Below are 27,357 nucleotides of genomic sequence, written 5' to 3' on the forward strand. Positions count from 1 at the left end.
TTTTTTGCTTCTCTTAGAAGTTTTTAAGTTTTATCCTTTCTTTTTGTCTTTGCATCGAACGGTCTGGGTTCAAGCCCTTGGTGGGGTCAAAGTGTCCTGTTCATGGGTAAGGCACGTTTTTCTCATAGTGCCTCTCTTTACCCAGGTGTGTAAATGGATATCGGCGCAATTTTGCTGGTGGGTAACCTTGCGATGGACTAGCATCCCAATTAGGATGAAACCGGATAATCTCGGCGCTGTGAGCCACTACGCTAGACGCAGACTTTGCCTCACTTATCCATTTAAACACTTTCTTCTAAGACCGTAGGGCTTCCACAAAGAATACGGAAACGCGAGGAAGTGTCAACGCAAAAAATATTGTAATGTTTTTTCTGCAACCTTAATTGGTTCTCGATTTTAAACAAGCGCGTTTTAATCATCCCAAGGCAAGTCTGTTCCAAACGTCACAATCGCGAGGATCGAAACTTGGTTCTTGGTCTATAAGGAATTTGCGCCGACTTGTGACTCTATTTTGGCCAGCGACTATTTCATTACTCCATTTAGTTCTTTCTCAGTTACCAACGTGCGAGCTGTTTCGCCATGCATGGCGTGAACATAACTGCATTTTTCCCTTACATAAGAGACTTTCTGCCGTTTTTTCCTTAGCAACGCGCAGTTGTTAAGATCACGACAGCAAATGTAATGGGTATGCTCATTCCGCGCTTCCACTTTATATCTCAAAATACAGCGTAGACACTGCCTTTAGATCCTACATTTTTAATCTACCAATTTAAAATAACAAAGATGTTTTCCTACATAATAGTATTTTTCATTATTACTTAGTTTTATTGCGCTTTCTCGATTTTGTTCATTTAACCAATACTGTTTTGGGTCTTGAGAACATTAGACATGGAGAATCGGGGCGTACCATTCATACCGATCCCGCTTCAATTAATGCGATGGGCGATTTCTGTGAAAAGACATGTTCCACAGTATGTTTATAACAGCGTGTCGAATGTGTCTCATCTTCCAACAGTAAATTACTGGGTTCAAAGATGAGTTAAGAAATACAAAAGTATTGGAGAAAAGAAAAAATCTCTTCAAAGCGATACTAGGGCCGTTGGCAGTTCTACTGGCGGTCAAACAGATGAAAAAAGGCAAAAAACAGATCCAAAACAAGATATTTACATAGAATATACCGCCTGCAGATTTCCGAAGGCTAGCAAAACTTTGAATTTGGCTAGTTTGTGTTACTTGTTGAACTTGCAGGGTGTGAATCTGATTCTTGTGGCGCTGTACAACTAAATAGATTCTGAGGTAAGCCACTGTCGTAAGTAGGAGACCACCAACTCCACCAACGCATAAAAGCGTGAACTTGATATATGACGGATCCCATAGCGTTATCAGAGAAAAACCTACGCTGATCAACCATATTGAGATTAGGGCAGCAACAACACGCTTATGAGTTACGAGTTCCTGATATCTGAGATGAAACTGAATGGCCAAGAATCTGTCTACACTTACAGCCACAACGGTTAAGAACGAAGCTACTGGAAACAAGCCCATCACCATCTCAAAAACCAAATAGGTGCCGCAGCTGGGAATTTCTTCATGTAGCCCGTTCACCAAAAGGGAGATAAAAAGTGGTTGGGCCGACAAACCAACACCAACATCAGAAACAGCAAGACTCACGAGCAATATTTTTAAATTTTTCGGCAACGACGAAGTTCTCCTTATAGCATGGATTGTTACAATGTTGAAAATGACGACATTATAACATAGAAAGCTGTTGAAGACGCAACTAGTGATGTATGTTGGACGAAAGTCATCAACTTCGGAGATTAATGGAAAATATTGGGACACCAATGATTTTGTCATTGCTTCGCAAGATGATTTCATGATTTCATTTCCTTAAGATACTGAGCGTTTTCTGCGGACAAAATGTTTAACGAAGCTGTGAGGTTTCGGCTCTGTATACATATCATGTGGATGTTAAGAAAAATTGGCTTTTTATAATAATGCCAAAATTAGTACAACGTGTGCTATTGATTCTGTAAGCATTTTAATCAGTGATTTTAATTAGTTTTTTGAAAAGCCCCTGGACGAGAACTAAAAACTAATAACACTGGCCAGGAGGTCATTACATGTGTAATTGGCACCTGTCCCCAATTTCGAAATTTCGATGTATTAAAACTGTTTATTATAAGACTTCTATTAAAAAGTTCAGCGAAAATATGTTGCTTTGGGAGAATCGAATGGCCTGGATATTATAAGAAAGAGAAAATTGGTTCAAAGCGATACTTGGGTTGTTTGCAATCTTGATGGCGGCCAAAAAGATAAAGAGAGGCAAATAACAATTGAAAAACATGATATATACGCAGAATATTGTAGATTTAATGAGACTTGCAAAAATCGCCGTTTCGTCAGTCTGTGCTACTTGCTGTACTTTCAGGGCCTGAATCTGATTCTTGTGCCGTCGCACGGAAAAAAATCCTGATGTAAACCAGTTTTGTAAGGAGAAGACCAACAGCCCCAAAGGTTAATGCAATTATGCACAGGGCTTTTAAAATTAACAACCATTAGTGAGGTTTTCATAATGATATCCAGAATTTGACTGTAATCATACACAAGAATCTATATTCTGAGCACGTTTTAAACAAGTTGATTAACAGTTATATAACTAAGGCGAAAGAAGGGGAGGCGCCTAACATCCGAAAAGGCGAGTTCTAAGAGTAAAGGGATCGTTTTTTTGGCAGGCCAGATAGTGATCCAGTTGGTCTCGCACTAAGAAAGAAAATTAATATATACATCAATGCATGCATCCTTTATTAGTTCTCGTCGAGGAGTCAGGGCTTTTTAAAACTATTTACAAAAACTGATTAAAATGCTGACAAAATCAACAGCGCACGTCCTGATAATTCCATTATGGTCACAACTAAGATAAACAATCTATTATATTTAACGCATTGTCTGTACATTTGCACAACGTGTAGAGAGAAAACTTAGTAGCTTCGTGAATGATATCCTCCAAAGGCAACGCTCAGTAATTTAACGAAATATCATGAAATCATCTTGCAAAGAGACCCTTGACTCCAGTTGGTTACGCAAAACTTTCCAATAATCTCCGAGGTTGATTGCGTCTTGAACATTTTTCTATGCTATAATGTCTTCAAGTTCAACATTATAACAATCCATGCTGTAAGGAGAACTTCGTCGTTACCGAAGACTTTAAAAACATTGCTTGTGAGTCTTGCTGTCTCTAATGTTGGTGCTGGTTTATTCGGTCAGCCACTTTACATCTCACTTCTTGTCAGCGGGCTTCAAGAAGAAAACCCCAGCTGTAACACGTACAAGGTTTTCGACATGATGATGGGGTTGTTTCCCACAACCTCGTTCTTGGGTGTCGTGGCTGTCAGTGTAGACAGATTCTTGGCCATTCAGTTTCACCTCAGATATCAGGAACTTGTGACCCACAAGCGTGTTGTTGCTGTGGTGATCTCAATATGGCTGTTCAGTGTAAGTTTTTGTCTGGTAACAGTGTGGGTTCCGTCTAATGTGAAACTCATAATTTTATGCGTTGGTGGATTTGTTGGTCTCCTCCTTACGAAAATGGCTTACATCAAAATATATTTTGTTTTACGGCGCCACAAGAATCAGATTCAAGCCCTGCACGTACAACAAGTAGCACAGACCAGTGAAATTCAAAGTTTTGCTAGCCAACGAAAATCTGCAGTCGGTATATTCTATGTAAATATCGTGTTTTGGATTTGTTTTTTGCCTTTTTTTTTATCTGTTTGAACGCTAATAAAACTGCCAGCAGCCCTAGTATCGCTTTGAAGAGATTTTTTCTCTTCTCCAATAGTCTTGTAATTCGTAACTCATTCTTAAACCCTGTAATTTATTGCTGGAAGATGGGACACATTCGACGCGCTGTTATAGACATACTGCGGAACAGGCTTGTCAGAGAAATTGCCCTTCACATTAATCGAATGGCCAACCAGCCGTGGTATGGCAGGAGGGTTTCAATAAAGTGAGTCGTAAAAGAAAAAAAATATTAAAAGTCAGTTCAAATCACAGTGTCTAAACTGTCTTTTGGTCGCTTCAGATTTGACTGATATTTGTTGTCCTGATAATGATCGCTGTGGGTTGGCAATGGAAGAGTTGGCAAAAAAAGCTTCTGTTAGCTAACAGTTGAGTTTATAGCTAGGTCTGTGCGAGTGTATTGTTCATGATGCAAGATTTCAAAATGTATGATAACAGAAAATTCAGAAAATTCAAGTTAAATTAAAAATAAAAAGAGCAATTAATTGTGCATCTTTTGATGGCAATAAATTTATCCAACCCAGAACTGTTTAGATGAAGAACCGTTATATTTTTGCAGACCAGCATTTATTAATCAAACGAAAAACATGACTTGACGTTAAAAATACATGTTATAGCACAAGTTATAGCATAACTTAGAAAAGCGGACGTTTTGGTTGGGTAATTTAGCGTTTACTTTTCGCCTATTTGGTAGACGCATGCGAATGGCTTCAACTTTAGCGCGCGCTGATGTGACGCGACATGGCGAAAGCGACCAACGCGGTGCCTTCTGAAATATTGGATTTCAGTGTACTTTCCATAACGTTTAAAAAAACTTTGCATTTTGTTTTCCTAAAATTATAACCCGCAGCCACGACCGTAAAATATTTTTCCCCGGGGCCGGGACGAGGAGGCACCCAGGAGCCCCGGGTGTATAATAGAAGGACAAAGAATATTTGTTGAAAAAGTAAGAAATGTGTTTGTAATGGGCGAAGCGTTCTCGATTTGACAAAACTAGGCGCGCACGGTCGTCTCGGGTAATATTTTAGCAAGCGCGCACGGTGTTGTCGGGTACTTGCAACCACGAGGTCGCGTTTCGTAACCTTCGAGCTTCGCCATCTTCTAGCAGCATTTCGTTTTCCGGTTTTGGTTTACGTGTGTTCACAGATTTGTTCGAGCGGTTTCTCTGCTTTAAGTGATATTTGAAGCAGTTGTTAGTAATACGTCGAAAGATTTCGAGCAATTGGTTTTGTGTTCTTGGCTACGTGTGTTCCAAGAGCTGGTTCGAGCGTCAACGTTTGCTTTCGGGGGTTTGTATCGTATACATCTTTAATACAACGAGTAATAAACAAAAATGTAATACAAGGTAATTCGTTTCGCTAACAAACTGTCAGATTATTTGATCCAAAGAGTGGATTGAATAAGAATCAAAAATTGTTTTCTCGAATCTTTGAACTGTGCCATATTTTGTTACTCGCGGAATTTTTAGGCTTTTTGGCCTGGAAATTATTGTTAGTATTAAAGTTAATTTTGAATGTTATAAGCCAGGAAATAAGCTTGCGTGTTGTCACCACGAATAATGCGTTATGTGTATTTCCGCTAGGTTAATATTTCCGCGCGCTAGGTAATATATTCGACTTGAACTTGTGAATTAATATTTTTAGGATGCAACGGTGTCACACAACAAGAAATTCCGCAGCAAACAATGTCATTACGTACATTGCACGATTGCCCAGTAAAAAAGAAGCCTAATTGTGCAGTCCATCGGCATCAATAATTAAAGGCGACAAAAGACTCCACTAATCCTAGATTATTGCTGTAAAACAAATTATAAAAAGGCGGGGGCAGCTTTATAGTGAGAACTATTACTAGTTTAACTTGTACAGGACGAAACTTTTTTTTGTAGGAAAGGCATTTTAAAGCAGCCGGTTCCTTGTGCGTTGTCACTTGTATCTATCACCTCGCAAAGTCTGGGATGGAGACGTTACCGCTCTTGATAGAGCGGAGAAAGCCTAGAAACTTGGGTGATTTTAAGGTCCATTTTTTTTTTAGAGAAAATTAGTTCTTCACTAGCAGGAGTCAAGAATGGTCCCTCAAATTGTCGCAGTGCTCGCAATTCTCCCAATTTTTTTGTGGGTCTCGGTTGCTCGTGCTCTCTCTTTTTTACAAGTCTCCTCTCTTTTTTTTGGGGGGGGTTTTTTAAAATTTTTTCTCCAAAGTTTTTTTTTTTCCCCCCCCAAAAAAAAACTTCCCCTTTTCGCGCTCCTAAATCCACAAAAACAATTTACCCCACTAGCCCACGCTATCACACTGCGTAACGACAGATCAGATGTTTATTTGGTCAAATTTAAGTCCTTATGAATGAGCATTTGCCACATAACACACAGTTTTTCTGTCATTTTTGCCAAGTTTTTTTTACTTCCTATTCAGGTGTCCTCATCTGGAGTATTTTTTTTGCACGATGAACTGTCGTGATGTTAAATTTCATTTCTTTCCACTGATGAAAGGCAAAGCACGAAACGCTTGGGTTTGAATTTCAATTTGAATTTGGCATTATATACCACAATTTTCTCCAGCTATTACTGCAAACAAGCGCCAGGCAGCGCACGAAGATTTAAACCATCGAATAAAAATATTATGTCTTGTGCAGGCTGGTTAAGTCTCATACAATGAAATAAATTTTCGACTCAAAGAAGTATATACTAATATTTGTTTGATTTTTGCAATATCCGGTGATCAATAATTGCCACAGCTTGAAACTTATAAATGACAAGGAAACTATTTTTCACCGGCTTTAAAATTTTTGTGTCAATAGATCTATACAGTTTAAGCATCTTGCAATGTTTGAATACATCTGATATTGATATTTTGTGTTCCTGATCCCCGACAGAAAAACAAATGATCATTTATCCAGCCTACTTGATACCTTCAATTACAATTATAAAGGATTTTAAATAATCAAGCCCGATGTGGTAGAAAAATTGGGTTTATATTAATTACCAGATTTAATTGTTACTCAAAGACTTTGCGTAAATAGCAGAAAAACTTAAAATGCGCCTATTCTTTTCATTTGATTTTTTATTTTTAAAAGATATTCGACCGATGCATTTCATTCGTTCTTCAGGTAAAGTCTAAAAGCTTTGGAGAAAAACACTATCTTAATTATATTTATTGTTTTTTAACTAGTAAGCGATATTATATCTTGGCAGCTGACAAATCCATTAGTATTAAATTCAAAAGTACACAAAAATGGACAATTGACAAGATTTAAAAGTCTAATGCAATTAAAACTAAGCCTTTAACGTTACATTTGAAATCAAGTGAAAAAAGAAACACTAAGAAATCACGGGGGGGGGGGGGGGGGATTCAGCGAACAGATATAATCATCATCTCAAATTCTCAAATAACAAAGCTACAAGTTGAAACTTTTAGTTCAAAGTGTCGTACCATTCTCAACTTCTAAAGCTTTATATTGAAACTACCCAAGAATAATGGCAGACTTTACAGGAGAAGGAAACTACACAAGCAAACTCAATCAAGCGCTCAGCGCATTACCGGCAGGCATAGCTGAATTTGTTTCAGCTTTGAACATTTTTCTTTCCATCACAGCTGCTGTGGGCAATGCTCTGATCCTTATGGCTCTGAAGAATGTCTCTTCTATTCATCCTCCGACAAAACTTCTCTTTCGATGTCTGGCGGTCACTGATCTTTGCGTTGGTCTTATTACACAACCACTTTTTGCGACCGGTATTATGTCTCGTATAACCAAGATGAACGTGAATATTTTGATGTATGTTAACAAAGTTTATCCAGCTTCAAGTTTTATTTTGTGTGGAGTATCTGTCTTAACATCGACAGCAATTAGTGTGGACAGACTTCTCGCACTGTTGCTGGGACTGAGATACAGACATGTCGTAACAGTGAGGCGAGTTCGTGTAGTCATAACTTGTTTTTGGCTATTTGCTGCTTCAAGTGGATTTCTTCGGGAGTGGAGAGAGGATATCGTCTTTAAGGCAGTAACTGTCGGCTTAATACTTTGTCTGGTAACTTCCATTTTTTGTTATATGAGGATCCACCTCAAACTACGACATCAACAAGCCCTAGTACAAAACAATGTCCCCCACGGACAACAGAATGGAGAAGGGATTCCACTAAACATAGCAAGCTACAAAAAGACAGTTTCGAGCATTATGTGGGTGCAGTTGGCATTAGTTGCCTGCTATGTTCCGTGGGGCATTGTGGCTGTGCTGGTTTCGAATGCAACATGTACAGTGGTTTGGGAAGTGACGTCAACTCTAGTCTACTTAAATTCATCTCTTAACCCGATTTTGTACTGTTGGAAAATCAGAGAAGCGAAACAAGCAGTTAAAGGCACAATCAGGCAGTTTTACTGTTTTTAAACGACTAGCTATGTAGATCGACATAAAGTTACAAAGTACAACCGCCATGGCAGTCTCCAAATAGCGATGGAAAACTATTTTAAGATAAAGAACGGTTTAAAATATTTTCCAGACCAGTGTTTTTAACCAAACGAACAATCTTTTATTCGATCGTGCTGTGACAATAATTGCATCTGGTTTCATTTCATCGTAAAATTTTTAAAATTTCTTTACTTCTCTATATGTTTTCAGAAGCAAATATTCTGTTTTTGAGAAGCGAAAATCAAGAAAAGTTTCTGATTATTATTTTTGTCCCTGGGTTTAAAGATGATTTCCAATCCGTACTGCGCAATCTCCGCCTGATCTTGTGGCCTCACAAACAGAAGATTTTACCCAAAAATAAAATGAAAATTTTTTTTTTTTTTTTTTTCTTTTTAAAAAAAAAAAAAAAATTATCTTTTAAAAAAAATGGACAAAAAATTTTCCCCGTATTTTAAAAAAAAAAAAAAAAAAAAAAAAAAAACCCCCCCCGCAGAAATTTAAACTTACTTTTGTCGCGGAGTTTCGACTTGTTCTACCGCTGCCTTTTAAATTATTTTGCTAATGGACCGTTTCAAATGTTTTGAATCTGGGTTCAATTTTTGTGTGTTTTTTTTGCTTGATGCGCTATTCATGTCATTGAACATTATATTAGCAGACAATGTTTTGTGGTATATGATTGGTCCAATCACGAACACAAAAAAATTCGCGCCACCTACTCAACCAATCAGATGCAAGACCAAAACTAATCATGACTTTGTCACGTGCGTTTTCCCACGCTAAATATTACTCAATTTCCTGATGGATTCCGTCTTAAATCTACCCCATACCATTCTTGCAAGGTTGAATCTACCAGGCTGGAGTCTAAGCCACATAGCTCTAATTAGCTCTAATTGAATTATTTCTCCACGATTGAATGTTGTGTTTAAATTAAAGTCTAGCTTTGTATTTTTCCCGTCGATAGTTTGACGGTCCTTCGATTTTAGGGTTGCGAAAAATGTTTTCCTTCGAGCAAACGTATTTTAAGTGATGAATGAATCACGCACCAAATATATTTTCTCCAACGGCAAAATCACAACGGAGCCAACGAATCGTGAGACTGTCGGACAGCAAAGGACAAGTTTGATAAAGCGAAACATCCTAAACTTGGAAGGGGCGTCTTGCGGTCAGGGTCAACCTTTCGGATTTTAGTAGGTAAAATCTGATTGGCTAAGCGGCTGAAAGGAATGTTGGCCTCGGTTTAGCAGGCGTTCGTGGGGAGGAGTGTAACACGATCGCCCTTAAGAACGACTGCGTGGGAGGCTAGTGAACCCCGGGTTCGATACCCGATTGTGGCTTTTGGCGCATACTTGCCTTTGGTGGCCAAACGCACCCGTTACAAATTGGCCCTTTTAAAAGTACATGCGAGTTGCAGAAGAAAACCATTTCAATGTATCGCTCCAGGTAGTTACTTTGAGAGTATTATTTGGGGTATCAGGTGGTTCATAGGGCAAGAACAAGGTCTCTTCATTCATGCTGCTGCTTTTTAAGCCATGAAGCTTGTAATTGTTTCCGGTTAAGGCTTGGAGCCCGGAGTTCTTGGAGTTCTTGGGCCGGCCCGTTTTCAGTGTTACACGCTGGTCTCCATATACAAGCAACGTTTGGGATGTCTGTAGCTTCTCTACGATGCGTATGGCGAATCCAGTGCCATTTTCACCAGCATGAAACCTTCCTTGGTTAAAAGATACACACGAAACTACAATAAAACAGGGCATGTAAAAGCTTTGTAGCTCATTTAAATAAGACACATGGTGTCTTATTTAAGGTGACACATGACACATGTCATGACCTCATGGCTGGTTTCGTTTGCGTCTTTGTATTATTCGGATCAGTTTAATTTGACTCGCAAACATCACGAACAGTTAAAATTCCTTATCGAAAGGTGAAATTATATAAACTGCCGCTAAACATCCGAAAGAGTGAGTTCTGCATTACTGTCATGGACAATTCCAGTTTTGACTACTAGTGCGGATAAGCCCTTAATTCGTTTAATAAGGATTGTCACTTGAGTAAGGAATCATTTTGAGCAATTTCGAATTCAACAACCAGTTGGTCTAACGCTGAGAAAAGAAATTGTTCTATAAATGAATGCATGCATCCTTCATTCGTTTCCTCTGAAGGGTTTTTCAAAAAGTAATTACAATCATTAAGAAATGCTTAAACAATACACGCTGTACTAATTTGATTATAGCTTTACAATTATAATATTAAAACAATCGATTTCACACAGTATCTTATTTATTTACACTTTTAAATACAGAGTAATTTCATCTTTGAATACAGAGTAATAACATGTTAGCTTAGTGAGACATTTTTTCAGGAACTAACGCTCAATGCTGTAACGAAATATCATGGATTCATCTTGTGAAGTTTTGGTGTCGCAAAGCTTTCCATCGATCTCCGACATTGATGACTTCCGTACAACTTACATTGCTAATTGTGTCATCAACGAAGTTTGCTATGTTATAATGTCTTCATGTTCAACATTGTTACAATACATGCTATAAGGAGAACATCGTCGTTGCCAAAGACGTTGAAAACATTGCTCGTGAGTCTTGCTGTTTCTGATGTTGGTGTTGGTTTATTGGGTCAGCCACTTTACATTTCTCTTTTGGTCAACGGGCTGCAAGAAGAAAATCCTAGCTGTAACACCTGGAAGTTTTTTGACATGATGATGGGTTTGTTTCCCACAACTTCGTTCTTGGGTGTTGTGGCTGTAAGTGTAGACAGATTCTTGGCCATTCAGTTTCATCTTAGATAACAGGAACTTGTGACCAACAAGCGTGTTGTTGCTTTGGTGATTTCAATATGGCTGTTGAGTGTAAGTTTTTCTTTGATAACGGTGTGTGTTCCGTCCTATATCAAGTTCTTAATTTTTTGCGTTGGTGGAGTTGCTGGTCTCCTCCTTTCAGCAGTGGCTTACCTTAAAATCTATTTAGTTGTACGGCGCCATAAGAATCAGATTCAGGCCCTGCAAGTACAGCAAGCAGCTCAGACTAGTGAAATGCAAAGTTTTGCTAGCATCAGAAAATCTGCAGTCGGTGTTTTTTATGTATTTATTGTGTTTCTAATTTGTTATTTGCCTTTCTTTATCTGTTTGGCCGCCATTAAAACTGCCAAAAGCCCTAATATCGCTTTGAAGAGATTATATCTCTTCTCCTACACTCTTGTATTCCTCCAAATTCATCATTGAACCCAGTAAGGTTTTATTTCGTATTTACCCCCTTCCTGTCTGTTTTGTTTTGTTTTTTTGATTTACTGCTGGAAGATGAGATATATCCGACATGCTGTCATTGACTTACTGCAAAACATGTTTTGTCACAAAAATCGCACATCACATTATTCGCAGGACGGGCCATGATATGCTACAATTGTCAGGAGCGCAAGCAATATAAACATAAACGAGAGAGAGTTTTAAAAGTTTATTTTAAAAGTTATGATTACCTCTGTAGAAGGACCTCTTGTTATAATAAACACATTATCAGATACACTGGGTGTAAGTTACGGAATCATGTATCTATAAACGACATTAGAAGTTTACCAAGAGTGGTATCGTTTTAAAGGAAAACATATGTAGGCTTGACTTTTTAAGCAGTGTATTATAAGTACATTGTATCGTTGTAATAGTTACAATTGTATTACTGCTAGTGTAAATATTGTGTTTTAAGAAGCCAGTTTAAGCATTGTACTTTCAACAGGGTATGAAAATCACGTATTCTGGTTTGAAATAGGGCAAGGAGTTAATGAAGGGGAGGTTTTTTTTTGTTTTTTTTTTTTTTTTTTTTTTTTTTTTTTTTTTTTTTTTTTTTAAAAAGGGGGAAAAAAAGAAAAAAGAAAAAAAATAAAAATTGGGTTTTTTTTAAATGAAGCGGCGATGGTGGTTGTCAGAGATATGTAGCCCCAAGCCCCTCACCATACTTACTAATTCTAAGCGCCCTTCTTCGCGTAATCCCTTTTTCACGCTGCTCCACAGTTACCTTAAGGTTACTATTTTTAGCGGCTAATAATTTTAGCGATTTTTTCTGAGCAAGATTTAGCGAATATTTAATTTAGCGATTTTCTAAAAATTTTAAAAAATAAGCGAAATCTTGTAAACCATTTTTTAATGAACATATAGCTATAAAGATGGAAATAAATGCTCAGGTAAAGAAGAAACTCACTTGAAATTGAGCGAACATTTGCATTGCCAGAAAGAACAAAGTTATCGGAATCTATTCTTTAAAGAATTTTTTAAGTCGACTTTGTTTAATTTTGTTACCCTTTGGGGTGGGAGGGGTACTTAAATTAAACGAGTATTTAATTCGACCGAGACAATTTTTAGCGAGTACTTAATACAGCGATTTTCGCCCAACTCGCTAAAACCGCTAAAATTAATAGCCGCTAACAATAGTAGCCTTAAGGTACATGACTGCATGAACGCCTTGAACAGGCTACAAATTTGAGACAGGTGCTGGGCTTCCAGTGAAACAAACAAATGGCACGTCATGACTACTTCGTCAGGTTAAATTCATGTCTTTGTTTTATCCTGATGTTAATATTAATTTGACTGGCAAACAATGCGCACAGTTTAAGTTTCATCACGAAAACAGAAAATAATTAAGGAAGTCGCCGCAAATCATCTGAAGGGAGAGTTTAGGATTTTTTTTCGTTAACTTAAGATCATTATTATGAGTAAAGGAATAAGTTAAGGCTGGCAAGGGAAAGTCTTTTGAGCAACTCACCCTTTTAAACTGATTGCTTAATTAATAACAAGAGGAGTCGTTCATGGTTTTCTAAAACCAAAAAAATGAATAATTGATGATAGGGTACAAGTAGTAAATACAGTCTGTTTAATATTTTATTATCACAATATTAAAACGATGTATGTCTTAGCTCTTCATAAAAAAAAGTTGGAACGAAAACAGTCCATTGCCTAACATGTGAAGAAGTATGAAGACGTCATCTTGTGAAGTACATTTCTTGCAGTATTTTCCCTTAATTTCCGAAACTGAAGACTTCGGTTCGTCTTACATCGCTAATTGTGTCTTTAACAGCTTTCTATGCTACAACGCCATCGTGCTGAACATTGTAACAACCCACGCCATAAGAAAAACTTCCTCGCTGCCAAAAACCTTGAAGACATTATTACTGAGTCTTGCTGTTTCTGATGTTAGTGTTGGTTTGTTGGCCCAACCATTTTACATCTCGTTTCTGATCAAAGGGTTACAAGGACACAATGCCAGCTGTAGCACCTATATGGTTTTTGACATGATGATGGGTATATTTCCCATAGCTTCGTACTTGGGTGTTTTGGCTGTAAGCTTAGACAGATTCTTGTCCATTCAGTTTCATCTCAGATATCAGGAACTCGTAACTCACCGGCGTGTTGTTGCTGTTTTGATCCCAATATGGATGTCAAGTGTGAGTTTTATGTTGATAACGTTGTGGCTTCCGTCATATATCAAGTTCGCACTTCTATGCGTTGGTGGTGTTATTGGTCTCCTTCTTACAACCCTGGTTTACACCAGTATCTATTTAGTTGTACGACGCCACAAGAATCAGATTCAGGCCCTGCAAGTACAGCAAATACCACAGACCCGTGAAATGGCTAATTTTGCTAATATAATTAAATCTACAGTCGGCGTATTCTACGTATATCTCGTGTTTTGGATTTGCTATTTGCCTTTCTTTATCTCTATGGCTGCCATTACAATCAACGGCCCGAGTATCGCTTTAAAGAGACTTTTTCTATTGTCAACGACTCTTGCATATCTTAATTCTTCTTTGAACCCGGTAATTTACTGTTGGAAGATGAGGAACATTCGAAACGCTACCATAGACATACTTCGGAACATACCTGGTTACAGAAATCGCACACGGTTCTAAAGAACCGGTTATGGTATGCTACGATTCTCGACATCTAGTGTTGTCCCGTCCTTTAACAATGTGAACTCGGTTTAGATTGAGACTAACAAGAGAGCACAAAAATAAAACTGGCAATGACAAACATCGAATATAAAACTGTTTGTGAGATATATTAGAATGAAAGAGACTAGAATGGTTGCGAAAAGTATTCCCTTTACCGGTCGCTTTTGAGCATACCTATAGGAAGTCTGTTAGTTCAATCAAACAATGTTCCTTCAATAATATGGATACGTTAAGTGGAAAAACGCACTAACCTTGACTAATTCAATCTTTCAGTTACTGGCGGGTGCGAACTAAATCGCGAACCAACCGTACCCAGAAAAAGAAAACAAAAACGTTTTTCAAGCTCATATGAAAATCACTCTAGTTTAGTCGGGTCTAGCAGACAATTTTGGATCAATATCTAAGAAAATGATAAAATGCAAGAATGTACTTAAAACTGTCTGGTATACTTTCTTTTAAAGATAAAAAGTTCAAAGCGCGGAACGAGCACACCCGTTAAATTTGCTTTGCGACATGATGGACATTTATGTTATAATGTTCAAGGCAAACATCCTGTCTTCTTAAGAGAATGTCTCCTTTAGATCCACAAACTTAATTTGGCTCAGTGAATAGAATTCGCTCAAAATCCCTCCAGTAATTTCTTATTATAAGTAAGTAACAAATATGAAATTAGACTGGAGAAAAATTGTTTTCTTTATGAAATCTGAATGAAAACTTTTTACACCTCCAGGTGGCCTCGGTGGCCATTGGCCGGATCGTAAAATTTGGTAAAGTCCAACCATTCGCTCTCATACAAATATTGCAGCTACATCGCTTAAATACCGATACTTGTGAACAACAAGCCTTGGCCTTTTAAACTGGATGAACCGCATTGAACAACTTTGATTATCAAGGAAGAGACGAGGATCTAAAGTTTGGCTATTTTGGACGTTTAAGGCCAGCTCAAATTTTCCTTAACTTTATGTAGTAAAATATCAAAAGTGGCTCGTACTCACAAGTTAAACTGCATATCAGCGGCAAGCTCCATCCTTCCGCTCTGAGAATATGTAAAAATATTTGGCCGTTATCAACTCCTTCGGTTATTGACAAGGGGCGAAACAAGTGCTACTCGGCGGATTTCGCCATGTTGTCATCATAACAATTCGAACCAACTTCAGTACCAAAAAGAGGAGAATTTTGTTAGATCACTAATACATTTATCTCGCAGCGAACGAAGAAATCACCTTGCAATCCGCTTTAATCTGAACGGAAATTATCACGTCGAAATAGTCCATTTTACAGCTGCAACTTTTACAGCAGCATATCGATCTTCTACTGGTCGCCATCTTGGTTTTAACATCCGCTGACCAGTTTAGTCGGTCAGTATAAAACACGGACTGCGGACTGCGGACTGCGGACTGCGGACTACGGCTGGGACTACGGACTGGGTATAAACACAAATGCGGACTCAAACTGCGGACTGGGTATAGAATACGGACTACGGTATAAAATGCAGACTGAGCATATAAAATGCTTTAAATGCAAACCACGGCTAGAAATAACGACTTTTTTATCGACGGTTGTTGAAGGCGACACGAAGAAAAGCACACAAACTGCTCGTCCAGATTCACAGCAAAATCAAAATTTATTTTTTTCTTTCACGATAAATACAATTCTCTCCAAAACGCTCTGCTCGGTATCTGTGAAAGAAGAGGCTTACCTTAATTAACGCTCACATCGTTCTTGAAATTTGACTGGTTCGCCTTCAAAACATTCGTCCGTTCCACTGGATGTTTTCTGAGAAATATACGGTGAGATTCCGAGAATTTGCTTGCGAGCTTTCCGCCGCCATATTGGATATGCGACATATACAAGTGCTTGTTTTTCAAAAGAAGACAAAATGCTCAATCTGCACTCTTTCAACTTGAATTTTTTCTCTGCGTCTAGACAAATAACTACTTCGGATATCTATGGCGTCAATACGTGAGATAACTAAAAAAAAATAAAAATAAAAGAGAAGAAACCTTGAGGGAAATCACCAACGTGAAAAGCTACCTTTTGCTGTCGAAAACGTATAGTCAGGTCGCTTAGCGCAAATTTTTGGAAAAATAGTTACATGGTTGATAAAAGCACCAAACTTGAATGATTCTTGAAAGACTATTAAATAATTTTATCCGTGGCTCCCGGCCTGAATTTTTTCTTGCAATTTGCAAAATTTGCTAAACGTTTTGACCACAAACAAACTCTCAAGCACCGCTACAACGCCATTTTGAATTGATGCAATGACAGTGGGACAGAAGCAAATATTCCTCTACTCCGTAAGTAATTTGCAGTTCTATTGAAGACATTGTTGAAGTTTTCGCTAAATTTTCAATTTTTAGATGCAGCAATCTAAAATGTTTATTATGGTAATTATGCGCTTGTAGTTTGTGGCCGCCCAGGGAAGCGGAACATGCTTAAAGAAGCCTTGAAGAAACGAGATTACACAGAGGTCGCACAAGGTTTTGGTCAAGCTAAGGCAGCTTCAATAATAAGAAAATACATTTTTTAGCAACGAGGCATATAAATTTATGGATCGTTTCCATAAAATAGTCAAGAAGTGTCGTTACCATCTAGCCTCAAAACCTTAATGTTCTTAATTTTCAATGGAGACGGTTTGAAAAAGAAAGATAAGCACGACTCCAAAGCATGCCTTACCGTTGATCAGCCTATTGTCTACAACACAAAGAAAAAAATCAAAGGAATCCAATACAGAAACAAGTCACTCATAGGAGCGTGAACCGCCTCTGCCTGTCTACATTGACCTGAACATACATAGATTGACGAGATACAAGCGGATCATCCAGCATTTACACCAGCTCGAAATTTATTTTTCCTATGTCAGGGTCACACAGCTTGAAGAGTGCGAGCGCTTTGACGAGGATGGAGTTGTATCCCTTGCCTGCGAAAGGTCTGTTCACTGTTGGTGCCTTAGACAACCTTCAAAAAGCGGCTCTTTTCTTGTTACCGGCATCAGTCTCCTCCAGTTTCCAACTGAGAACCAACCAGGTAAGTACACAACCAGTTACGATTTCTCCATCTGTACCTAGAAAGCTCTCTGCCTTGTTCCACGCTTTGTCTGGTTGTAATATGACATCCAGATTTAGGGGAAAGGGCAGACTTGACAGGCATTTAAAGAGGAAACAGAAACACTTCCCTATTTAGCCTCCCATGCGATTGAGTCCTTTTATGCCGACTGTGAGCACTTCCGAAAAACTGAACGGCTGGTTATCATCGTTTATGACAAAGAGAGTTCGTCCTTGTTCCTTAAGACAGACAGACAATGCTTTGCTTTAACTCACAAGACGGGCGTTCAACCTATGACACTTGTACTGATACTGAGCAAAATATCCCTTCACCAGACATTATAAACACCTTATCGAGTTTCACTCTCCTTATATTTTTCATGTTTTTATGTTAATTTTTGGATCAAGGGGGTGGCTAGCCACCCAATCTAACGCCACTAGATCCACCCATGTCTAGGATATTACAATTAATTATTCAAGCCTTAAGCCGCCGCATTTTTTCTTTGGTCAGTAAAAAAGGACTGATGCTAGTTTTAGGGAACCTGGAAATCGCGTGACTTTTTCTTCAATTTGCCTTATGGGTAATAAATATTTGATAAAGGCCTGTACAAAATAGCGACGGACAGCCCCTGAAAAATCTAGTTGACCGCTTACGAAAGGGAACATTGCAGAACAACTTTTATGAATTTATGCAAATGAGCTCAAAACGTTCAGTTTTAAATTTCAAGAAAAGTAATAAAAAAAAAAAATCGGGTGGAGCCACGGATAAACTTGAAACAAGAATCGAAAAGAGGCTGCATGCAATACTCTCACAGTGCCTCTCTCCACCCAGGTGTATAAATCTGTATAAATGGGTACCGGCGAATTTACTGCTGGGGGGTAACCCTGCGATGGACTAGCATCCCATCCAGGGGGGAGTAGCAATACTCCTAGTCGCTTAATGCTACGGAAACCGGGAAAGGCTCCGGCTGTATGGGCCACTTGGCTCGGACATGGACTTAAAACGGCAGCTCGATTTTGCGATTTTATATTCAAAACTCCGGTTCCAAACTTGAATTTTGAGAGGATTATTGTCTGGCTTCACGTGGCAGACACGTACGAATTTTGCAGAAATTTGCTTGTTTTCGCTACACTAACACACGGTTTGTTTTAACGTTTCGCCATTCGCTTATTCAACACCCCTCGGACTCCTGTAATACCAAAAAAGAGGTACGAAATTTCAAGTACTGAAGAAGTTAAAAAATTCTACTGGCAGAAGAGAAAAACATACAGGGAAAAACGTCTGACCCGGTTTTCATTGTCATGCAAATTAGGGTTGTTTGTCGAATTCTCACGGCCTGCCGCTTGAGGCTGGCCAGATATGCAGTTGAATAACGATAACTAACTGGAACCTTCAAGGGAGATCGAAAAACGTTTGAGATATCGGGAGTTCGAGTTAGCAAGGGTACTAAATTATTAGGGGAAAAAACACCTGGATGATTGGAGAAAGTTCGAGTTTAGCAGGAGGTTCGAGTTATCTGTAATAAAAAAATAAAAAAAATAAAAAGTATTTTTATAGCGCCAAAATCCACTAATTGCTCATGACGCTTTACAATAAATGAAACGAAATCGACAACATTATCTAAAGTTTTGAGTCGAGTCTCCACTGCAACTCTGATCCAAGAATCAACGACTAAAACGAATGAAACAAACACAAATTTTAAGTTCCTCACAATTGGAGGGATTTTAATGTGTTTTGACAGTACTTTGCTGTAACCTAGGAGCAAGCTTTCTGTAGGAAAAAGGCTAACTTTATCGAGCTAGGTGAGAAGGTGAGACAACTTTGATGCTCAGTTTATACAGCCTTGCTTTACTAGTTATTTTTAACATCGGGTCACGTTTGGTAGCATTTTGCATGCTTAGTCTGCATTTTATACCGTAGTCCGTGTTTTATACCCAGTCCATAGTCCGCAGTCCGCAGTCCGTGTTTTATACTGACCGACTAAACTGGTCAGCGGATGTTAAAACCAAGATGGCGACCAGTAGAAGATCGATATGTTGCTGTAAAAGTTGCTGCAAAATGGACTATTTCGACGTGATAATTTCCGTTCAGATAAAAGCGAATTGCAAGGTGATTTCTTCCTTCGCTGCGAGATAAATGTACTAGTGATCTAACAAAATTCTCCTCTGTTTGGTAATGAAGTTGGTTTGAATTGTTATGATCACAACATGGCGAAATCCGCCGAGTAGCACTTGTTTCGCCCCTTGTCAACAACCGAAGGAGTAGAGAACGGCCAAATATTTTTACATATTCTCAGAGCGGAAGGATGGAGCTTGCCGCTGATATGCAGTTTAACTTGTGAGTACGAGCCACTTTTGATATTTTACTACATAAAGTTAAGGAAAATTTGAGCTGGCCTTTTACATCCAAAAAAGCCAAACTTTAGATCCTCGTCTCTTCCTTGATAAGCAAAGTTGTTCAATGCGGTTCATCCAGTTTAAAAGGTCAAGGCTTGATGTTTATAAGTATCGGTATTTAAGCGATGTAGCTGCAATATTTGTATTAGAGCGAATGGTTGGACTTTACCAAATTTCACGATCCGGCCAATGGCCATCGAGGCCACCTGGAGGTGTAAAAAGTTTTCATCCAAATTTCATAAAGAAAACAATTTTGCTCCAGTCTAATTTCATATTTGTTACTTACTCATAATAAGAAATTACTGGAGAGATTTTGAGCGAATTCTATTTACTGAGCCAAATTAAGTTTGTGGATCTAAAGGAGACATTCTCTTAAGGCTGATCCTCATTTATACCTGCAATCAAAGCTATTAAGGCTGTCAGATTTTACTTGGATGCCATTAAAAAAACGTGATAGCAGAACGAGTGGATATTGGATATTGTCCTACGTATTTCAGTGTCATGTCTTAAGGTGTTAACGATGGCACCCAGGTTTGACGGTTTATGGCAATGTCACAAGACATGAAATTAATTACACATTGCGTCTCTACCTTATATAAGATTTGAGCTAGAAACTATAATCTCATAAGCCAACCACTCAAGCAGCAAAAATCAGTATAGAGCTATCCTTGTGCACGCTATACTTTCTGGAAATCGACAAAATGGACGTAAGATCTTATTTGTCATTCATCACTTTGTTCAATTACGTTAGATATAGTGAGGATTTGCTCTGTGCGAACTGTTCCTGGATCCGGTTGCACCCTCCCTAGTTTTTTAGCAGCAGCTGAAAGGTAGGTTCTATGGCTGCAGTGGTAAGGAAAGCAACGTGATTTCCCCAAAGCTGCCGCAAGTAGTTCGTAGTTTGTGTTTCTTTCTTGGTAATTTGTAGAATGTTAATCTTGTACCAAACACTTGGTATCCCAAGTGCCCCAAAACATCTTTGCAGGTAGCTCTTGTTCCCACTTAAAGAGGACAACATTAAGTTGACCTCGTTCAGCTGCTTTAGCACATTTAAGATCTATAGTTTTCCAAAAAACTCCTTTCTTCACAGTGGTACCGTAGATGCTGACATCAAGGTCTTCTTCACCATCTTGGAGGTCAGCTGGCTTCACCGGGACCTCCTTGTAAGGGACCTTTTAAGGTTCTTCCTGATCTTTCTCAGTTATCAGTGATGTATACCTTGCTCTTAATTAACAAAGCTGTTTGTTCTCTTTGATGCATTACCTCCACAAGCTTGCCTTGCCGGATCATGTAGACTGTACCTTTCCCGCCGTTCCGTTTTAACACTTCTCTGCTCGGGAACAGCATCGTGGATTACTGTTATGCTGGTACGATTTCCATTAAGGACACTTAACTAATATTGACAGGTTTACACTTAAAGAGGCATCTTAAGGATTTGCTGGCATTGATAGCCAATAAGGTGAAGTTTTTTCTGTCACTGTCATAGGTTCCTTTTTTCATGGTGAGGTTGTCAACCTCACGTCCAACGTCCACCCTGTTCATCATCATCATCATCATCATCATCATCATCATCATCATCATCATCATCATCATTTTTTGCCACTTTTGAAATTAATAAGTACAAAATAGCTTAAGTAGAAAGGGCGAGGAGACCTCCAGGAAACCACCAGGCTTATAGGGGAGGCCACCTCGGGTTAGTAATATGTTAGTAATGTTGCTGTGAATGTACAGCTAGGCCAATTTCATTAAAAATTTAATCATTTTTTTCTTAAAAGAAGAAAAGCTGCTCGAAACAGTGATCGATTCTAGTAGAGAATTCTAAATTTTAAGACCCTGGAAAAGTATTGTAAACTGCTTTAGATTTTTACGGCATTAATGTCGTCGATAACACTTGGTTATTCTTGGACCAGGCTATTCTTGGACCAGAAGACTAGTTGTAGTCCAGCAAGGTTGAACCTTCTGGATAATGCTACCTCCAGCATAGCCCAAAATGATCATAAGAGCTTTTGAACGCCATCCTATAACAGCTGTGAAGCAGTTCAGAGGAATGATCAGGAACGGTTATAGGGTTTGGAGATCACAAATTGCAATCTTCGCTGAAGAATTGGCATAAGTTTGTAAGTGTATCATCGCTTAACACACCATACGAACTTTTGAAAACAACAGTTACTTTTTCGTTGCTTTACGTTTTGACTCGTAACAATACTGAATATAAATATCCAGGCCATTTTTCTAAAGCAACATATTTTTGCTCACCTTTTTTATTGTAGTCCTATAATTAACAATTTTTTAAAACATAGAAAATTTCCAATTTGGAGACATGTGCAACTTACACATGTCCTGACCTCCTGGCTAGTGTTGTTTACGTCTTTGTAGTAATCTGATCGTTTTTTTAAAAAAAAAAACTCGCTAACATCACAAATAGTACTCTCTTGCAAAAGTGGAATTATGGAAACCAACGCTTACATCCGACAAAGCGAGTTCTGCACTACTGCCTTCGTTTAACAAAGATCGTCAGGAAGAGTAAGGGATCTTTTTTTGCAGGCAATAGAGTGATCCAGTTGGTCTGATACTAAGAGAGGAAATTAAAATCAATGCATGCATCCTTTTTTATTTCTCGCAGAGGGGCTTTTCAAAAACTAATTACAATCACTGATTGAAATGCTTACATAATCAATAACGCACGTTATACTATTTAACACATATTCGTAAAATTCACATGACGTGCAAAGAGAAAAACTCTTAGCTTCGTGAAATATTTTATCGGCAGTCAATGCTCGGTACCTCAACATGAAACGAAATATCATGAAATCATCTTGTGAAGCAACAACTAACTCATTGGTGTCGCAAAACTTTCCATTAATATCCGAAGTTGAGGACTTCCGCTCAACATACGTCGCTAATTGTGTCTTTAACGGCTTTTTATGTTATAATATCGTCATGTTCAACATTGTAACAATCCACGCGTTAAAGAAAACCTCGTCGTTGCCAAAGACTTTAAAGACATTGCTCGTGAGTCTTGCTGTTTCGGATGTTGGTGTTGGTTTGTCGGCCCAACCACTTTACATCTCGCTGATGGTGAACGGGCTACAAGAAGAAAACCCCAGCTGTAGCACCTTTATGGTTTTTGACATGATGATGGGTCTGTTTCCTATTGCTTCCTTTTTGGGTGTTGTGGCTGTAAGTGTAGACAGATTTCTGGCCATTCAGTTTCATCTCAGATATCAGGAACTCGTAACTCACAAGCGTGTTGTTGCCGTGGTAACCTCTATATGGCTGTTCAGTGTAAGTTTTTCTTTGACAACGATGTGGATTCCGTCCGATATCAAGTACATAATTTTTTGCTTTGGTGGAGTTGCTGGTCTCCTTCTTACGACAATGGCTTACCTTAAAATCTATTTAGCTGTACAGCGCCACAAGAATCAGATTCAGACGCTACAAGTACAACAAGCAGCACAGACTAGTGAAATACAAAGTTTTGCCAGCCTTAGAAAATCTACAGTCGGTGTATTCTACGTATATATCGTGTTTTGGATTTGCTTTTTGCCTTACTTCATCTGTGTGGCCGCCATAAAAACTGGCAATAACCCTAGTATAATTTTGAGGAGATTTTTGCTTTCCTCTTTCACTCTTATATTTCTTAACTCTTCTTTGAACCCGGTAATTTATTGCTGGAAGATGAGACACATTCGACGCGCTGTTATAGACATACTGTGGAACATGCCTTGTCACAGAAATCACCCATCACATTAATTGAAGGCCCAACCAGCCATGGTATGACACTATTACGTATTGTTGGAAACCGAAACAGTTATGACTGAATGAAGACAAACAGGAATGTTAAAATAAACTGGGTCATAATAGATAGAATCATAGATTAAAAGTAAGTTCTTACCGTAGTGTCTATACTGTCTTTTAAAATATTGAAAGCGCAGAAAGGACGCGTTAGATCTGATGTTCGCTGTCCTGATAACGATCTTTGTTGGTTCGCAATGGAAGAATTTGAAGAAAGCCTTTTACGTTAAGGTCCCATATAGTTATAAAATGCAGTTATTTTTGTGCCAAGGTAAACATGCTCGCATGCTGCTGACGAAGACCAAAATGGAGGAAATCCACAGAATGAAATATTCGCACTAATGGAGTCGCATGTCGATGCAAGTTTCCATATAGCCATGAACCGCGGAATTATTTCCCCATTAGGGTCTTTCGGTAAAAAGTTGCCTTTGGTGACAAACGCGCCCGTTGCAAATTGGCTCCCAATTACACGCAGGTTGCAAGGAACAAAGAGTTTTACCACGGATCGAGCGGATCCCCAGGGTTTCCTCGATGAAAAGCTTTCTTTCTTGATGAATAACGGACGAATAAATAATAAAGATGGTAGATTTTAAGCTCGGTGATAAATAGTGAAGAATATTATTCTACATGACACGAGCGTGGGACAAAGAAAAAATCTGAGTCCCCGACGGGAATCGAACCCACATATCAACCCAGTAAATGGCCCAGCTCACAGCGAGTCTCACGTAGCTCAGTTGGTTAGAGCGCCCAACCGGTATTCTGGGAGGCCATGGGTTCGATTCCCGTCGGGGACTCAGATTTTTTCTTTGTCCCACGCTCGTGTCATGTAGAATAATATTCTTCACTATTTATCATCGAGCTTAAAATCTACCATCTTTATTATTTACTACAAATTTGATGATTTCGACATTGCTGATCCTAGCAGTATACAGGACGCGTGTCACATATCAACCTAGTAAATGGCCCAGCTCACAGCGAGTCTCACGTAGCTCAGTTGGTTAGAGCGCCCAACCGATATTCTGGGAGGCCATGGGTTCGATTCCCGTCGGGGACTCAGATTTTTTCTTTGTCCCACGCTCGTGTCATGTAGAATAATATTCTTCACTAACGGACGAATAAGTCGACGAATAATAGCATGCTTATTTAGATTCTCCCAGCTTACCATTAATATCATCGTAAGTTTCGTTACAATCGCTCTGTCTGATTATTAACTTAAACTTAAAAAGACTGAATAGAATTTAATTCCACTACTAGTCTATCTTTTTTAAGAATGGCCTAAAAAACAAGGAGGGAAGTTCGAGCTAAATGCCCGCTAAGACTCTTTATGACAAACAGATCCAAAATGAAATAGGGATTCTTATTCATTCCCTGAGCTGTCCGTGTTTTGTTATACGGTGGGACGTGTCAACACGGCATAAACCTGTGTTTAAAGATGTTATACAGATATGAGTCACCCCAAGGGTATATTTATGACTTGTTTTAGAGTCTCTCTGTTTCTTTGTGCACCGTTGCTGAAATTGGTAATTTGAAGCCCCTACCAAATATACAAACACAGACGAAAACCACTCCTTGGGTAGCTGTAGCCCGGGTCTAGACTTTTTGCTTAAAGGCAAATGACCTCGGATCGTCTGAGAATCAGGCCTCGGTAGCTTAGGGCATGTACACTGTATCACGCCATGTAGCCAGTTTGAGTCTAAAGTAGAGTGTTGGGGGTTTGGTGGCGAATAGGGCATCAACAAGGTTTCTTAATTTCTGCTGGTGCTTTGCAAGCGCTAGCCTTAAGGTTCCTCATTACTCCCAGTTGAGTTTCAGAGCCCGGCGTTCTGATTCTCCTGTCCTTCATAAGGTACACTTGGTACGGTACATTTCCCTTTTACTCTCTGCCGGGCGTCCAGCAGCTAAGACCAACTTGGGAGAGTTAAGAAGCTTCTCTATGGTGCCCGTGACTAATGCAGCGCCATCTCTCCGCTCCCGTCTGTTTGACATGCTCATTGTTGGAAATCTTCCTTGGTTAAAAGATACACTTGGCACAACACTTAAACAGGACACGTGAAAGCTTTGTAGCTCCTGGCCTTGAAATTAGTGTCAAGTGACACATGACGTATGTCATGACCACTTGCTAGGTTCTGTTCACGTCTTTGTTTTTCCAATGTCAGCGCCAGGGATCGAGACCTCTGGTCGCCTGTAATTCATTCTCTTTCCTAGAGGCTGCGATTCTTCTGGTCAGCGCCATCCCTGGCGCTGACCAGACTCGAAAACATCACGAATAGTTGAAATTCCCAGTTTCCGAAAAGTGCCCACTAAACAGAGAGAGTTCTGGATTGCTGCTTTGCTTGTCTGAGAATCGTAACGTCAAATATGGGAATCATTTTAGGTAGGCAAGAGAGTGACACAGTTGGTCTGTTGCTCAGAAAGGAAATTAATACAGTATAAACTTAATTGCAGTAATATTTTATTAGTTCTCCTGGGGGAGGGGGGCAAAGGGTTTATCGTTTAGAATGCTTAAAAATCAATAACACGCGTTCTACTAAATTGAATATGGTTATACAAGTAGGATAAATATTCTATTTAACTCTTCATTCCCGGCGATGCTGCTTTGCAAGCGACGAAGCTTATAATTGCTCCCAGTCAAGGTTCAGAGCCCAGAGTTCTTCTTCTGCAGTCCTTTCAAGGTATGCTCGGGGGCAGACGACCAGAAAAAGACGACTGTAATTTAGGCTAGATCTCGCGCTGAGAAAAGAAGTTAATTTTTACATGAATGCATGCATCCTTTACTAGTTGTCCCAAAGTGGCCTCTCAAAAAACTAATTACAATTTTTTAGAAATACTTACTATAGAAAAATACCCGCTATTCTAATTAATTTGATTATGGTTGTACAAGTATTATAAACACTCTGCTTAACACCTTATCTTATTATAATATAACATGCAAAGAGAACATCTCTGGAAGCAGAGTAATAACGTGTTAATAACGCTCAGTGCCTGAACGAAATATCATGAAATCATCTTGTGAAGTATTGGTGTCGAAAAACTTCCCATCAATCTCCGAAATTGATGACTTTCGTACAACTTATATGGCTTATTGTTTCTTGAACAATTTTCTGTGTTATAACGTATTCATTTTCAACATTGTAACAATCCTTGCTATAAGGAGAACTTCGTCGCTGCCGGAGACGTTAAAGACATTGCTCGTGAGTCTTGCCGTTTCTGATGTTGGTGTAGGTTTATTGGGTCAGCCACTTTACATCTCGCTTCTTGTCAGCGGGCTTCAAGAAGAAAATCCAAGCTGTAACACCTACAAGGTTTTTGACATGATAATCCACTACACGCATTAATGTAACATTCAATATACAACGATTTCCTCGTTAAAATGTCTAGCATTTCTAGGAAAAACGATATATCACAAATTCAAAAAAGCGAGAAAAAAAATTTTGATCCTTATTATACCCACTCTCGTTGCATGTAATACTATGACAATTTGTATTTTTGTGCAACATATAATTATTGCAGGAAAACACGCTGCTTACCTACGAACGAACTCCCTACGAAACTACGCCTCGACTTACTCGATTTCAACTCTTTATATGCCGTTCAGTGGCTGACGACGACTCTGCTACCCTGGATGATGACCCTCTAATGTTCTCCATGACAATTTCCGCCAAATTTCTAGTTTGGCTACACGTTTTATCTTATCTCAGTTTGCGACGCCATCTTCTTTTGCATGAAATCGAGGCTATCTATGGCTACCAATTTCCCGACCGAGACTTGCCCCTGAAAAATCAAGTGGAGTACACATTTTTGCTTCTTTACAGGAATGTGGAATTTTTGGGCATATAACCGTGCACAGGACACCAGCTATCGAAAACCACAGGCCAAAATTAGGTTTGCGTTCTCCTTCGTCGAACGCAATAATAATAATTTCATTGGGCATTGTGGCGTATTTTGCGGGTTAAAATACATTTTAGCTAGCTGCAGTG

The 27,357-nt window shown here is 38.9% G+C and overlaps 2 protein-coding genes and 1 non-coding gene across 3 annotated transcripts; all 3 read left to right on the forward strand.

Moving 5' to 3' along the window:
• Nucleotides 1–7,271: 7,271 nt before the first annotated feature.
• LOC144633035 (trace amine-associated receptor 9-like) lies at nucleotides 7,272–8,180 on the forward strand. Its single transcript, XM_078491807.1, has one exon. The coding sequence runs from the start codon at nucleotides 7,272–7,274 to the stop codon at nucleotides 8,178–8,180; it is 909 nt and encodes a 302-aa protein (XP_078347933.1).
• A 14,195-nt stretch (nucleotides 8,181–22,375) lies between these two features.
• On the forward strand, nucleotides 22,376–23,338 carry LOC144633510 (adenosine receptor A3-like). Its single transcript, XM_078492361.1, has one exon. It carries the CDS (start codon nucleotides 22,376–22,378, stop codon nucleotides 23,336–23,338), a length of 963 nt encoding a protein of 320 aa, XP_078348487.1.
• Nucleotides 23,339–24,358: 1,020 nt separating this feature from the next.
• Trnai-gau (transfer RNA isoleucine (anticodon GAU)) lies at nucleotides 24,359–24,434 on the forward strand. The gene has a single exon. It is a non-coding gene; the product is annotated as a tRNA-Ile (tRNA).
• Nucleotides 24,435–27,357: the final 2,923 nt, after the last annotated feature.

This window comes from Oculina patagonica, chromosome 12 (genome assembly GCF_052425735.1).
Source record: "Oculina patagonica isolate OP01 chromosome 12, crgOcupat, whole genome shotgun sequence".
In the NCBI taxonomy this organism is placed as follows: Eukaryota; Metazoa; Cnidaria; class Anthozoa; order Scleractinia; family Oculinidae; genus Oculina; species Oculina patagonica.